The 16,097-nt window shown below is 26.3% G+C and overlaps 1 protein-coding gene across 2 annotated transcripts; it reads right to left on the minus strand.

The window, feature by feature from the left end:
* Nucleotides 1-4,851: 4,851 nt before the first annotated feature.
* LOC129614012 (titin homolog) lies at nucleotides 4,852-15,306 on the minus strand. Of its 2 annotated transcripts, XM_055528380.1 has the most exons (7): nucleotides 15,162-15,306; nucleotides 14,620-15,057; nucleotides 13,847-14,514; nucleotides 13,568-13,628; nucleotides 13,469-13,516; nucleotides 8,376-13,405; nucleotides 4,852-8,321 (listed from the first exon to the last, which is right to left on the minus strand). In XM_055528380.1, exons 1-7 carry the CDS (start codon nucleotides 15,197-15,199, stop codon nucleotides 5,200-5,202), a joined length of 9,405 nt encoding a protein of 3,134 aa, XP_055384355.1. In that variant the 5' UTR covers nucleotides 15,200-15,306; the 3' UTR covers nucleotides 4,852-5,199. The 2 variants fall into 2 exon arrangements, with proteins under 2 accessions (XP_055384355.1, XP_055384354.1); XM_055528379.1 differs by having other exon boundaries at nucleotides 4,852-13,405.
* Between the last annotated feature and the right edge of the window lie 791 nt (nucleotides 15,307-16,097).

Here is a 16,097-nt window from a genome sequence, read left to right on the forward strand (position 1 = left end):
TGCCAATTTTTGTAATAATAAAAAAAAAAACAAAACTTTAACGTCCATTAAGTAATGTATATTTATAGTAGAGCAAATTGTAAATTTATATTTTTGAATGTATAGGTATAATAATTTTCTTTGAACGTTTCTAAATTAAATCCTGTAAAATTTATTCTAAATATTTTTAATATTTAATTTTAAAAAAAGCTATTTAAGCACTGATATATTATTTTATTATCATAATTAATTTTTGTTTCACATTAGAAAATTAATTAGGTTATATTTTAATTTTAATTTAATTGAATAATATGCAATATTCCACAAAAACCTTTGTATTTAATTAACAATATTCTAATACATATTGTAGCAGACACAATTTTTTATTTAATTTAGAAGTTTGATTAGAAATTTCTGACTCAAAATCGAATACAATTATTTTAAAATTAATAATACTCATTAATAATTTTTAATAATTGTTTACTTTCTTGAATTAAACAAATTCTGTTCATAAATTTTAAACTATATTCATATATTGAATTTTCAAATTTAGAATTTGATCGTTCATATATTCTTTTTGAATAATTTATTATACAATTTTTATAATATGTAAATACATATTTCATTTCTTTTTAATTTATAATTTGCTAAAATTTATGTGTGGAATAAACTTTTAGTCAAATACTTTTGCAAATTTCTAACATAATATCCTCAGAATCCTAATATCCCAAAATCTAATTTCAAAATTTCCTTTTATAAAAATTAAGTATTTTTTTATTTTCAAAAATTTATCATAGCATAAAACCAAATTATTTTGCTCAACTTAAAACCTGCCTTAATATACTAATTAATAATTAGTATATTAAAAAAAAAATTATGTCTACATTATTATATAAAATATGATAAAATTGTAAATTGTGTAGAAAAACCCCGTATAGAAAAAAAAATCTAATATTAGAATGTAAATAAAGTCATTGTCTATTTAATAATATTTTAAAATTATTTTTAATTTAATTTTGTTTTTATATTGAAATTATTTTTAGTTTAATACATATAGCTCTTGATTATATTTTATTAATTTGTAAATTTTCAAATATTTAAGAAATTTCCAATTCGAACCTAGTATTTCTTTAGAGAAATAAGGTGTTGTACGTTACCGGAATCATTTGTAAAATTCTATAACACTTTAAATTTCTCACAACAAGAGATTTTTATTGGTAAAAAAAATATTTAATATTAATTTCCTTGTCAAGAATCAAGAGACCCTCATTATTTTTTCAATATAAATTGGCAATGACTTTTCTTACAAACTAAAAATTTTTGTTTTTCAATTTTTGCAGCAAAAATTTGTAACCTAAGTTTTGCAAAAATAAAAAAAATAATTATTTATTTAAATAACATAAATATATTTTTCTTTGATATTAATTGTTAGAAAATGAAAATAAAAATAATAAAGTTAAAATTAATTAATTAATAAAAAAAAATTAAATGTTCAATATGTAAATTTAGAGAGCAAAAAAAAATGTAGGTCCAAATAGAAATTAAAAAAAAAAAATTAAATTTATTGAAATTTCGCACAGAGTTTTTAAAATGTAAAACAATTAAAATTAACAAAAAAAAAAAGATATTACACAAAATAGCTAAAATGTATATTTATATATCAAAATAACGGTAATTTATATATACATGAAATTATACATAATTATATATTTTATTTGCATTATTCTATATAAAATATTTCAACATCAAATTTAATATTTAAAAATTTATTTACTGTAGCTATTTAATTTTACTTTATTCAGATAATTACTAAAATATTATATTTTTTTTATTTTGACTTAAAAATTAACGTGACAATTTTAATGCCGAAAATATATAGTAGAATTTAATATAATTGTACAAAAGTATTAACCCTGTACCATATTTAGAAATGTCATTAGTCATAGTTTATATGAAGTTCTGCAACTGTAATAAAAAATATTATGCATAGGTACAGTTCATTCGATTTGAATTTAAAATAACTGTACAGCACACTTTTAAATTAAGTCATGTCAAATCGAATATTGAAATACATACAGCGAGTTGAAACAAAATAAATCGATTTAGACCTGTTTGGATTCCATTAAGCTCAAATTTTTTTTAAAATTTATCAATCAATTTTTAAATTTTATAAATACTCTTTGAGTCTAAGGCATTTGTTTGATGTTGAGATATTTTGTAAGCATATATACAAATTTAAAATAATCATAACTTTTGCCACATTGTTACTTCCATAACTTATTTTTAAAATCAATTGTGGTTAAATTAAAAAAAAAAAAAGCAAAAATAAAGCGAATTATTAAATGATTTAAATGAAATATATTAATGGGAATATATAAAGAAACTTATTTTCTTATATAATTACAGAAATATTATAAAAATATTTTAAAGAAAGAGGAAGAAAAAACAAAAAACAAAACAAAAATTTAAAAATAAAATTTAATTAAAAATAATAGAAAAAATTTTTTTAATTATTTTTAATATCATTTTTATTTTAGGATATTGAAATTATTGCAGTTAAACAACAAGCAGTTAATTTGTTCTTTCTAAATTGTGAATTAAAAAAGTTGGATTCGCAGGGAAACTCCATTAATTTGAAAGTTTTCTAAATGTGCTTTATTTTACTAACGTCAAACTAAAGACAATTCTAGGATTTTATAAGAGTTTTCTTACGATGCAAGTATAATTTTAAATTGATGCAGCTTCAATATGGCAACATAGCAGAGTCCAAGGTATAAGTAAGATATAAAAATTAAAAAGATGCTATGGACGGGAGTAAGAGCAGCTATTGAAGGCAAAAAGGTGAAATTGACAGATGAAGCTTATGTCATGTCAACTTGAGTGAATAAACACAATTTCTAAAATAAACAGAAGATTATTATTAAATTTTTGCATTTAATTTTTTTCAAAACAATCTTAAAATATAAAAAGTTTGGGGTCTAAAAAGTCAGCTCAACGAGTACTCAATAACAGGCTTGATTTCTTGAAAATTTTTAAATTTTTTTTTTTAATATGATTTTTTACCTTTTTCAATTTCAATTAAATAAAACCATTTTTTAATTGTATTTATAATAATAATTATATGCATTGAATAATTTATTTTTAAATATTAACATTTTTTTTAACAACTCACTAAATAAATATTAATTTATTTTATTGCTGTGCTTTATTTAAATAACATAAAATTAAAGATGAATATAAAAATTTAATATAAAAAAAAAAATACAATATTGCAATATTTTTAATAATTATAATAATTTGGAAAATAATATTTGTATTTATTTATAGGAACAATCATTTTAACTTAAACTTAAATAATAGTAAATCTTAATTTATACAACCGAGTAAATAAAATTTGCATAAAAATGAAATCAATTTGTAAATTTATAAGTCAAAAAAAAATTTCAAAAAATTTTTTTCATTAAATTCAATTTAAATGCAAAATCTTAAAACGTAAATTTTTTCAATATGAAAAACTTAAAAATGGCATCCAAAAAAAAGACAAAAACTTGTACAATTAAATTAATTAGTAAAAATTTTTAAGGCAAGTTTCGTAAAAACAAAAAAAAAATTTATTAAATTTTTCCAATTTTTTTCAATTAATTTTTTAAAAACACTAAATATTTTTTATCAAATTGCTGGAGGATCCCAAAACCGCTAACACAATTTTCGTATTCTCACTTTAAAATCCACACAAATATTTAATAATCAATAAGGGCGTCTATAACAATGCAGATCTAATGTAAATTACACTTATTTCAGCAATTGTATTGCTAAATAAATTAAATTGACATATTAGATCTATATTTTGATAAATATCCTAACTTTCGGTATATTCGGTATTTTTTTACATCATCAAAAAAAAATCGATATTTCTTAAATATGCCATTCTAATTTGAATTGAAATTAATTATTTTACATCTTTTATATATTTTCCTTTAATTTGAAATTTATACCAATTCGATCTTCTTCAAAAATCATCTTACTTTAAAATTAGACCTCTCTTAATCGTTCAATTAAATGACACGTATCGAGCTTCGAACATAATAGTCGATTTTTTGAATTCCGAATTAATTTCTTATTGTTTGACATTTTATTGTTCGAATTCTGAATGAAAGAATTTGTTATATTACTTAAATACATGCATACATACATAATAATTTTTTTGAAATCCTCCATTTTTAAATTTTAAATTAAAACATTTTACAACAATTTTTATTATTAATAATTATTATTAAAAATTATTTGGTTTCTTTTTTGGTATTCAAAGCATTTGTTTTTTTTTTTTTTTTGATTTTCATTTAAGAATTATTATGCATAATGTCTACATATTTTATTTAAATTGTGATCTTAATATTATTTGAAGACAAATTTAGTTATTACCTGCTGCTGAGGGTTAATTTACCTTTTTCAATTTTTAATTACCCGGTACAATTTTTGCAGTATGTTCGCAATGCATTTATAAAACCGAGCATTGCATTTAAAGAGTAACGATAGAGTATTGCCATAAATTGTTGCTGCAAGTTAGTTAACTATAAATGAACTACTTTAAATATAACTCACATTATTATTTTATGAACGCATTATGAACTTCAACATTATGTAATTAAAAATAATTAAAATTCTCTGCGTTATGATAATAACGATCAATATTTGTGTCATTCGAGCAAATTAATAAAATATTATCGTAAAATCAAAATTAAAACTTTAATTAAGTAAACTAAATTTAATTTACAAATTAGTAATATTAAATTTAATTTAATTGCAAATTAAATGATATAATGAGGACGTCTACCGAAACAAAACTCTGACGTCAACTTGACTAATATATTGATTTGACAGCAATACAATTTTGCTGACTAAATAATTTCTGAAACAATTGGAAATCATTAAAGATAATAACTAAATTTGCCTTCTAGTGATCTTAAATATTTTAAATTTTTGGGTTTTATTGTATTGTTTTTTGAAAGGATTGATTTACGTCGATCACTCGGTACCAAGATTATTTTTCATAATAAAATTCTATTTAAATTATAATAATATTTCAATTGAACATTCACGAATGTATGGAAGATCGAAGTAAATCGAAAACCTTATAACGATTTTGTTTTCTTAATTTAAATTCTCTAGAATTATTTGAATGCTTGGTGCTAATTTCAATTTAAATTCTATATTTTTTTACTACTTTTTATTTTTCTTTGTATCATCATCTTTTATCTTTTGATCTAATACTGAATTTTCTGAATGGATTTGAGGCGATGATGCTTCTGATAATGTAGTAGGTTCAATTTTTGTTAAATATTTTATTTTTAATACAATTTTATTTTTATCTTCTGGTGTCGCTTCCATTGAATTATAACGATCCATTTCAATTTTGAAATCATCTAAAACTGAAGCGCTAATATTACGATTTGATTTCGCTACACTTCTTAATTCTTTCATTAAGGGTCGTGATGGTTTTATAAATTTTTGATTATGAGTAAAATCAATTTGTTTGACATTCAATGAATTTTCATTTTTTTCAATTTGTTCTTTAGAATCCTTTTTTAATGTGTTTTTGGGTGAAACTGAGTCTTTAGAAATTTGTACTTCTGGAGCATCAAATCGAATTGGGCTTGGTGGTTGAATTTTGCTATTAATTACTACGGATGATGTTTCAATTGGATTTGTTGTTTCGGATATGTTTTTCTTTTCTTTTTCAGTAATATCTTTTTTATCACTATTAATTTCAATATCCAAAATACTTGGGCTTGGACCTTCAATTATATTAACAGGTTCCCTTCGAATTTTACCTAACGGTTTTACAGAACTTTTTGAGAATGGGCTTTGTGGTCTATTATGCTCATTATCGGATTGTGAAGTGAGTTTCTTTTCCAATGATTCTTTTGGATCATTTTTAGTGGCAAAATTTGTTTGATTTTTTATCTTTTCATTATTTTTAGACTCATCTTTCATAACTTTTTTAGTATTGTCTACTTCTTCCACCTCTTCCTCTTCTTCTTCTTCTTTATTTTCATTGTTATTCTTTTTGGGATCTAATTTGGAATCAGTTGCACTAAGCGCTTTTGGTGATGATTCTTTTTTATCAACTGTGTTAGATTTTGGCGAAATGTTAGGGACATTGGACAATTTAGAAGAAATTATTTTATCAGCGGTTTTTTCTTTCGGTAATACTGATGCCTTTACTAGTACCTCCGGGTTTGGGCTCATCAAAACTTCGTCTTTTTCAATAGTTTGTAGTAAGGGTAGTTGGGTTTTTGATGCGTTTGTTGTATTTATTTCTGAACTTGAAATAGAATTTGAACGAGAATCAGTCAATAGTTTCATTGTGTAATCGATTTTTACTTGTTCAGTGTCCATATTCGTAAGATGTTCGAGCAATGACATGGGCTTAATCATATGGTATGGTGAACTGTTATTTGAATCGCTTCTTAAAAATTTTTTTAGTTTGTCAGTAGCAGATATTCTATCTGCTTCAATAACATTTTGTGTTTCAGTTTTTGCAACAGTTTCTGTTGAGTTAGCTTTTGTCGTTTCTGTAGGGGATGCTGTAGTAATGGGTGTTCTATTTAATATTTCTTTTTCTGAATCAGTGATCTTTGCTGTAATAGGCTCTGTTAATTTGTCAGCAGTTGTAACTGTAGTGTTATTTTCTGATTTCCCTTTTGTTAACTCTGCATCAATAGATTCCAATTTTGGTTTTTCTTCTTGTTTAGATAAATAATTTCTTATTTTATCCATAACCGATTCAGAAGGTTTGTGAGGTGCATTCGATGCTTGTATGGGCTTTTTGGGGTGTTCATTAGAAATTCCTAATATTTTGTAAAGCTCTTCTTCATCGTTTTTTGATTCCATTGTAGAACCTCTTAATACCTTTACATTACTTCCAGTATCTTTGGGATGATTTTTAAGTTCAGATTCTGATTTTTGTAAATCACTTTTTGCCTCAGGAGTAAATTTTTTACTACGTATATTGTTAAGTTCATTTATCACACCTTGAGTCTTTACGTCTGAAACAAATTTATCAGCTTCTTTTTCAAGATTTGATTCCAATTTTGTTGAAGATTCAGTTTCCGATATCATTTTAGTGTTTTTAACGAAAATTGTACTTTCATTTTGTATTTTCGATTTAATTTCAGGTGTTTCTGAATTTTTTTTAGGGGCAAGTGGAGATTCCATTTTAATTAAAGATTGAGGTACCACAGATGTTTCAGCATATGCAACAGCCGGTTTTTCTAGTTCTTGATTTTTCACATCCTTTGATTCCTTACTCATTAAATCCCGTTTCGACATATCCATATTATTCAAAGAATTTTCAGAATTTTGAGTTTCTAGTGAAACTTTAGAGATCTCTTCAGTTTTGCTCTTAGTGTTATCATCTAAAGTTGTCTGAAGTTTTTGGGCAGCAGCTGGAGTAATTGTTTTTGGTATTTCAAAACGTGAACTAGATTGATTTTTAGTTGCATCTTCTTTAAGCATGTTTTTAACTTGATTATAAATTACCCCAGGTTTGACAGATGTTTTATTATCAAAAACTGGCTGGGAAGCACAACTTTCCTCAGATAATTTTATAGTATTTTTACTACCCTCTTTTGGAATTTCTTGATAAGTAAAAAGTTCCTCTTTTATCATATTTGTAACCTGTTTCAGTATTGATTCTGATTTTTCCTTTTCCACTTTAGTGTCTTTTGGTTTCTCTTTTATGTATTTCTTCAGAAAACTAAGATTTATAAATGGAGACTCATTTGCCGTTTTATCCATTTCTAATTCAGTTTGTTTAAATTTAGGTTGATCTTTTGGTGACGAAAGATGGTATGAAAAAGGAATGTATGTTTTACGAATAATATTTTTATCATCCGTTTCTGGGTTTAAAATTTTCTCTGGTTTTTTCGAACTTTCACTTAAAGATAATTTCTCTGTAGAATTTTCAGTTGTCTTTTGTGAAGCTAACGTCTTAAAATTTTCTCTAAATTCCTTAAGTGAATTAGGATCTGCAATTGAAGTTTTGATTTTATCATTCGATACGGTTAACTTTGACTCTTCAGTTGCCAAATTATTTTGTATTTGATCCAACTTTTTATCAACTTTCTTATACATTTTTTCTAAAGGTGAAAGTTTTTTCAAAAGTTCCGGTTCTTTCTTCGTCACTTCATCTTTCAATACTGATTTTTCAGCAATGTTTAAGTCAGAATGTGACTTATCATTTTTGATAAGTGGTTTTGTTGCCTGTGCATTGACATCAAAGAGATTCGGCAAAGTTTTGTCCACTACTAAATTTGGTTGCTCTGTTGTTTTTTGAGTGTCTAATGTTTTTGGAGGATAAGAAAATATGTATAAATTTATTGGTTTCGACTTACCTATATCTCGTTCAATATTAAGGACACCATTTTTTCGAGCTATTTCTTCCAAATTTTTATTCACTATAGAAGATGAAACAGGTGTAAATTTATTTGTGACCGATTCATTTTGTATATTTTTATTAGTTGAAGCTATGGATGTTGCATTTTTTGCTTCAGTAGCCGTATTCAACACAAATTTTTCTTTATAGTCAAATGTATTCATCTGGTAATCCTTTGGTTTTGTAGGAGCCGAATTTATTAAGTCACCTTTTAGTGCTTGGTTGTTTGATGGTACAAAGTCACTACTTTGTGATGTATTTTTTAACTTCGAGGTAGAACTTTCGTTCAGTTTTAGTTCATGGTATTTGTTTGTAGTGTTTTGACCCGTTTCTGTATCTTTTTTCCTATTTTTGATTTCATTATATTGAATATCCTTAGAAATTGCTGGAGCATTATTTAATTTTTGTGAATCTGGCAATGGCGTTGACTTTATCTGCTGTTCCGTAACTTTATTGTCTAATTTGGTAGATGGTAAAATTTTCAATTGCGTATTAGCGTCGAATGGTACGTCCTTTACTTGCGATTTTATTTCCAAATTTTGATTTTGAACATTTTTATATTTCGCTGCTTTATCTTGATTTTTTTTAGAAATTTCGGGAGCATTATTTAAATTTTGTGATTCCAGTGATGGTACTATTTTTTTTGGTTGTCCGGTAACTTTCCCGTCTATAGTCGTGGACGAAAAAAATTTTGGTTGTGCATTTGCCTTAGTTTCTGTGACTTTTACTTGCGATTTCGTTGCTTTATCTTGAATTGCTTTAGTACTGGGGACTGTCTTATTTAAATTTATAGATTTTCCGATTGCTTTCCCATCTAATGTGGTAGATGTTAAAATTTCTGGTTGTGCATTCGCCTTGGTCTGTGTAACTTTTGCTTGCGGTGTTGTTTCTAAAATTAGATTCCCGACCTTCTCGTGTTTTTCTACATTTTTCAGATTTTGTAGTTGCCGTTCTGATACTGATTTTATTTGCTGTTCTGTAACTCTTTCATCTAGTTTGTTAGGTGGTAAGATTTTTGACTGAGCATCAACCTCAGGTGGTACGATTTTAACTTGTGATTTGACTTCCAAATTTTGATTTCCAACCTTCTCTAATTTATCTTGATTTTTTTTAGAAATTGCAGCAGTAATATTTAAATTTTGTGTTTCCGTTGATGATATTGACTTTGTTATTTGTCCGGCATCTTTTTTTTCTAATTTGGTAGTTGCTTCTGGTTGTCCATTTGGCTTGGTTTGTGTGATTTTTGCTTGCGATTTCATTTCTAAATTTTGTTTTCCTTTCTCCTCACATTTTACGGTTTTATCTTCAATTTTTTCAGAAATTGTGACAGTGTTTTGCATGTTTTGTTCTTTTGACTCTGATGTTAATTTCATTTTCGGACTTGTGACATTATTGTTCAATTCAGTTTTCTGCGATGCAGATAATAAACTGTCTGATTGGGCATTAATTTTTGATTGTGGTACTTTCTCTTGAAGTTTTCCTTGTAAGTTCTGTTTAGATTTTTGATTCAACTCTTCCTTTCTATTAATTTCTCCTTTTTGAATTGTAGATGTCTTTGTTTCAAAATTGGAAAAACTTGGCTTTGTTTCAGCTTTATTTTTCTCGCTTACTTGTTCTTTTTCAGACATCAAACTTTCCGACTTTTTAATTGTTTTAATTTTTGGTATTTCCGCTGACAATTCCGGTTGTGAAATTTTTGCATCATTTTCTGTAACGCCAGGAAAGGATGACATTTGCTTTGGTTTTGATTTCTCAACGTCTGTTCTTTGATTGATTTGAGAAAATTGAATGTCGGATTTTATTGTACCTTTTTCATGAGGCCTACTCGACTTCGTTTTCTCTTTAGTTTCTGATTTATCTTCAGATAATGTACCTTTATCTTGGTTTACTTGCGAAGATAAACAGGCAGATTTTGACAGAGGTTCCTCACTTATTTTTTTTACTTTACTGTTTTCAATATTTAAATCTGCTGTTGAATCATTTGATTTCTTTTCTATTAACGGTTCTGCAACAGAATAAGTTTGACTAGTGTTATTAACAAGGACAAATTGAGTAGGATTCGAATTAGATGTTTTAGTGTTAGGCGGCCCAAGAATTATTGTATCAGTTTTAACTTGTGCATCAGATAGTTTTAAATTTGATTTATCTTTTTTGCTCTTTGGTTTTGGAGAAGTTTCCAATTTCTCTTCACTTTTGTCGATATTATCGATAGTTTCAATATTATCTTCAACAATAATAAAACTACTACTTATATTTTTATTTTGACTTGTAGATTGTAGCTCAGTAGCAGGGCATTTTACTGGATTAGATGATAGCTTCTGCGCTTTAGATTCGTCAAGAACGAAAGATGAAGAAGATTTGGCTGTATTATCAAGTGAAGATTTTCCCAAATGTTGATTATTACTAAGTAAATTTTTTTTTGAAATTTCCTCCGAAGTATTGGGTTTTTCTTTATTTAAAGTTTCAACTTTTCCTAATAGTTTCGATTCATTTTTTAGATTTAAATTTTCGGTTTTTGATTTTTTTGTGGTATCCAATTTTAAGAAACCTTCGGAAGAAACTTCAATTTTTTGAGGTTTTTCACTATCTTTATTTCCTGATAAAATTTGTTTATCTTTCACTGGCTCAATTTTTGTAGCCTTATCCTTTTTATCTTCTATTGTTATTTTTTCGAAATTTGTGAGAGGTAAAGCATTCGATGCAAGCGCTTCCGTTTGATTATCAACTCTTGACCATGTTGATGAAAATGGTTTAGAATTTGCTTTAGATGGCTGGTCAGTAACAATTTTTTCCCTTGAAATGTTAGATTTTGGTTCAACTTTGTTGTTTAAAATCGGAGTAGCTAGATTTTCCGTTTCTTTATTTTTTTTATCAATTTGATTTGATACTTTTTCCAATTTCATTGATTTTCCTTCTTCTATTTGTTTATTCTTGTTTATTATTAAATCATCTTCTTTGATTTGGGCATGTTTTTCTTCCACATTGTCGCTTACTTCTTTCGTTAAATTTGACTTTGGAATTGGGATTGGGTTCAAAATTACTCTAACTGGCTCAAAAGTCTTTTTAGTTTCTTGGTTAACAGTTTTTGCAGATGAATTTGTAATAGTTGAATATTTTTCAGTATTTTTCTCGAGTTGAGCTGCTTGAAAGGCAAATTTTTTGTTATTTGAGGATTTCTGATTTCGTAGATCTTTTTCTCCAGTTCCTAAAGTTGGTTTAATCTCTCCTTGAACATCTTTTAAAAGAATATTTTCCTTTTCATGTTTAACCGGAATTCCAAATGTTTCAATCACACCTTTTTTACTTTCTTGAGTTTTTTCAACCAAAGGATCGTTTTTAGATGAACTTGCAGAATTCGATTTTAAATCGCTTTCCCACAAATTTTTCCCTTTTGTGTATTTTCTATTATCTTTAATAACAATCCTTGATAAAACATTGTTTCCAAGAACAACTACATCCGGTACAATAGATTTGATGGAGTCTGGAAAATTACGATTTTCATGGTCGATTTGTTTAATGTAAGACGTTTTTGTATTGTTTTCTGCATGCTTTTGATTACGGGTGTTTGATTTATCTATTAATTTAGGCAACCAATAACACATACTGCCAACAAACACGAGTTCTCTTTCATTTGTTGAATTATTTATTTGATCAATTGCTTTATTTATAATCTTATCTGGTTGGGATTTAGAAAATTTTGTAATTTTCATCTGTGCATCATCTTTTGGATTATTTAAGCTATCTTTATCATTTGCAGCGAATGTACTTGTAGTTGTACAACTCCATCTTGACATTTTATTGGAATACGCACGAATTTCTTCAATCTTCCTCTGTAAGTCGACGGGCATATCTGAAATCTTTTGGTTTTTAATCATTGGATTTTCTTTTTGATTTTTTATTTGATTGGTTTCTTTTTTTGAATTGAGAACGGCAGTTTTCGAATCAGAGTCAAACCAATGTTTCAGAGCATAATTAGATATTGTTTCTGCTTGTAATTTTTCTAAAGATTTATTTTGTTCCTTTGCTTTTTGAACTATTTGGGGATTTTCACTTGATTTTACTACTTTTAATTTATCTATTGACTTGTCATAAACAACTATTTCTTCTGGAATAATTACACCAACTTCTTTATTATCTTTGTTATTGTTTCCTCTTATGTTTCTTTGAGTAACATTATCTTCTTTTATTGAATTTTGTTTTTTATCTTTTAAATTAACAGAGTTTGAAACAATATGCGGCTTAGAATTTTCTTTTCCTGAATCTCCTTGAATAGAGTTTTTTTGTTTAATTGTTGTTTCCAATTCATGAACAACCTTCTCAATTTCATTAGATATTAAATTAGGATCTAAAGCTGTTACATATTTGTTTAAATTATAGGTTGGCACGGACAAAATTAAATCATCAGATGCTTCTTCTGGAAGTTTAAAGTTTTTGATAGCAGTTAGGAGCTCGTTCTGATCATCATTAGTTGGCGATTTTTTTACATGTTTAAGAGGCGTTTCATTTTTAATATGCATAATTTTCAATTCCTTAGTATTCTGGTCAACTACTGCCATACTTTTAACAATTTTTGCTTTGCCCTTCACTTTTGAAATACTTTCATTTTTTGTTTTTTTATGTACTTCCATATATTCGTTTGTATTTTGTTTATTTATCGGAATGTTGTTTTTAGCTTCTACAGAATTATTTTTTTGTGTTATTGTTTCAAATTTACTTTCTACCTTGCGATCAACTTTTGATGAGCTTTCTTGATTTTGTTGTTGAAATGCAGATGTTGAAAATGGCGACTTTCTTTGTTTGGAGGGCGAAGTTGGAATCCATGTAGCAGAATGTCCAACAAATACTATTTTTTTATTTCCTTCAGTAACTGCATCTTCAATATTGGGCTTAATTTTTTCAAATGGTAGCCATGTAGCAGAATGACCAATAAAAACTATTTTTCGATTTGATCTATTTAGTGTTAATTCAGGCTCATGTATGACACGAGAACTAAAAAATATATATATATATTTTTTTTAAATATAATTTTATGTTATCGCTTTAATATTTTACTTATTTCGTCGTTCTATTTGCGTATGAAATCCAGCTCTCGATGGCTTACTAAAATTTAAACACATTAATAAATTATTTAAAAAAATATGAAGAACTTACATTTCAATAACTTTTCCCAAAAGGGAGTTTTGTTGATTTGATATCATTTGAATAGTTTCTTCTACATATAAAGGAAAATATAAAAAATTTTATGGAATTATTTAATGCATATTTAGTATGAGAATATCCTAATAAAAAATTAAAGAAAAACTTAATACCTTAAAAAATAACAAAACCAAAATTAAATTAAATAAAAAATTGTATTTCATTTTAACAAAACAAAACATATTAAATGAAATTAACATTATATGATAATGATGTTATAATTAAATTAACTACTTGTGAGTTGTTTCTGTTCTATTTGTTGTTTTTGCTCCTTTTCTTGTATTAAATCTTTTAGAAGTTTCTCCTTTTGTTGAAAATATTCTTTGAACCAATAGATATGATCTCTTTTCTCTTGAGCAGTTATATATGGGTTTTTTGATAAACCAACACAAACTAGTTCCATAAAATGTCTAACAGGACCTTTCGTTGGACACCAACCCTCTAAATGTTGATCTAAAAACACATGTTCTGAAAAATCTACACTCTGTTCTTCTTCTAAACCTTGTTCATTATCAATAGGAAATTTCCATAATTTCCCTTGTTCGGTCCACAATATCATTTTTTCGAAGTAGTTACGTGGTGGATGTGTTACAGCTAATTTTAATTCTCGTTTTTCTAATAAAGACCAGGTTTTTAGAATATCGGGACTATCTTTTAATAGTGTAGGATCTTTAAAAATTCCTAATGGTTCCTCTCCAAATAAATTTACACTACCAGTATTAGGCACAGCTTCAGTCAATTGCTTCCTACGAGGTTTTTTAAAGCGATCATCACTTGTTTCTGCGAATTGTTTACCAGATAAGGCTCTACGAACATATTGACTGCGTGTAGATGAATATTTTAGTTGTGAATCGTCTTTTATTGTTGGTTTCCGATCAATTTTCATCCCAACAATTATATCACTAAAACAATGCATACATAATTATATAACCAATTTAAAAAAAATTTGAAAAAACTATTTAATAAATAGTAACTTCAGTAAAAAGAAACAATAACATAATATTTACTTTAAGTTAACTTCTTTAGAGCTTTTTGCAAAGTTTTCAGAAGTCGCTGCCTCATGATCAATATGATTCAACAATTTCGACAAAAGTTCTGATTCTGTCTTTCGTTTTTGATGTTGATCAGCCCCAACATCTAATGCTTCAGCTACATTTTTGGCGGCTTCAATAATATTTTTTGGTTTCTTTTCTATACTATCATCTTTCTTTACTGTTTTCTTTGGCTTCAAGCGAGCACCCGGTTTTGATATTTCCACTTTTTTTGTTAATGTTGTATTATCATCTGTAGACATGCTTGCAAGTAATCTGTTTAATTTACTAGCCGATGATTCTTCTTTAACCTCCCCGGTTTTCTTTTCTCCTTTTTTTTCAGCATTTTCATTTTCAGAAATTTTTTTATCATCACAAAATTGCAAAATTTGCGTTTTCTTGAATGAAGTTGACCTAAATTGAAATTATTTTGTTAAAAATCGATAAATCAATAAATCTTACGAAATCAAATATTTTATTCCGTCCAAATTTAAAACAGAGATGTATAAAAATACTACCTTAAACTATTTATTCTCCCAAACCGAAGAAGCATCATTTTTAATTTAGCTTAATTATAAATTTTTTATAAATTTATATCTATTAAAAACTTAAATAAAAATATTTTATTTTTGCAACTTTAAGTGCTTGAAAAAAATCGCGAGCTCAACTAATAAACGTCAAATTTTATAGCGAACTCTCGAAATATTTTCCAGAAAATTTATTGATTGAAATTTTGTGTATAGTATTCAAATTTACGTTTTTCATTGAAGGTCTTGTTACCTACATTGATCCATTAGTTTCACGACAGCTGATTTTAGTTCGCATGAAAATTTCAAATTTTGACGTTATCATTATTTTTAGTAAACATTTTTTTCCTCGCTCTCAAATATTTAAATCAAATCGAATTACAATGGCGGAGATTTTTTCTAAACGTCAATTTTATTATTATTCAATATACTGCACTATCATAATAATATGCTGTTCTTGTCAAAAAAATATCAAATAAAATATTTAATGAAAAAATTCGCTAAGTTTATTTTAGAGTTAAAACAAATTAATAAATTATCAAGAAACGAATTAATTCCAATATTTAAACCAATATATCCACATTTTAAAATCTTGAACAAATAAAACTGAATAATTTTATTTATTTAAGCTTTGTCGTTTTCTTATCCATTCAGAAATCGGAAAAAGACCTTAAATCTAAAGTTTAAAGAGCATAAATATGTAGTTAATAGTCCTCATATTAAGCAATTAGATTATATCAAGCAATTAAACAGCTCGTAATTTTTTACATTTTGTATTTAGGTGCATTTAATTTTTTTTGATTACTGCACAATTGCATACAAGGAATTTACAGTTATACAGTAATCGCTAGAATTAAAAATTGCACCCCAGCGTCTTATTCCCACTAATTAAATTTCAACGAATCAACCTGATTTTGTAATTCAAAT

Source organism: Condylostylus longicornis, unplaced genomic scaffold (genome assembly GCF_029603195.1).
Source record: "Condylostylus longicornis isolate FDR11 unplaced genomic scaffold, ASM2960319v2 ptg000098l, whole genome shotgun sequence".
NCBI lineage: Eukaryota > Metazoa > Arthropoda > Insecta > Diptera > Dolichopodidae > Condylostylus > Condylostylus longicornis.

Bases quoted from the DNA above. Each gene is read 5' to 3' on its own strand.
- LOC129614012 (XM_055528379.1), bottom strand. From the start codon at position 15,199: ATGATGCTTCTTCGGTTTGGGAGAATAAATAGTTTAAG. The intron at 15,058-15,161 runs GTAGTATTTTTA...ATTTCAATTTAG, and splicing joins GGGAGAATAAATAGTTTAAG to GTCAACTTCATTCAAGAAAA. The intron at 13,517-13,567 runs GTAAGTTCTTCA...TTTAAATTTTAG, and splicing joins TTGGGAAAAGTTATTGAAAT to TAAGCCATCGAGAGCTGGAT.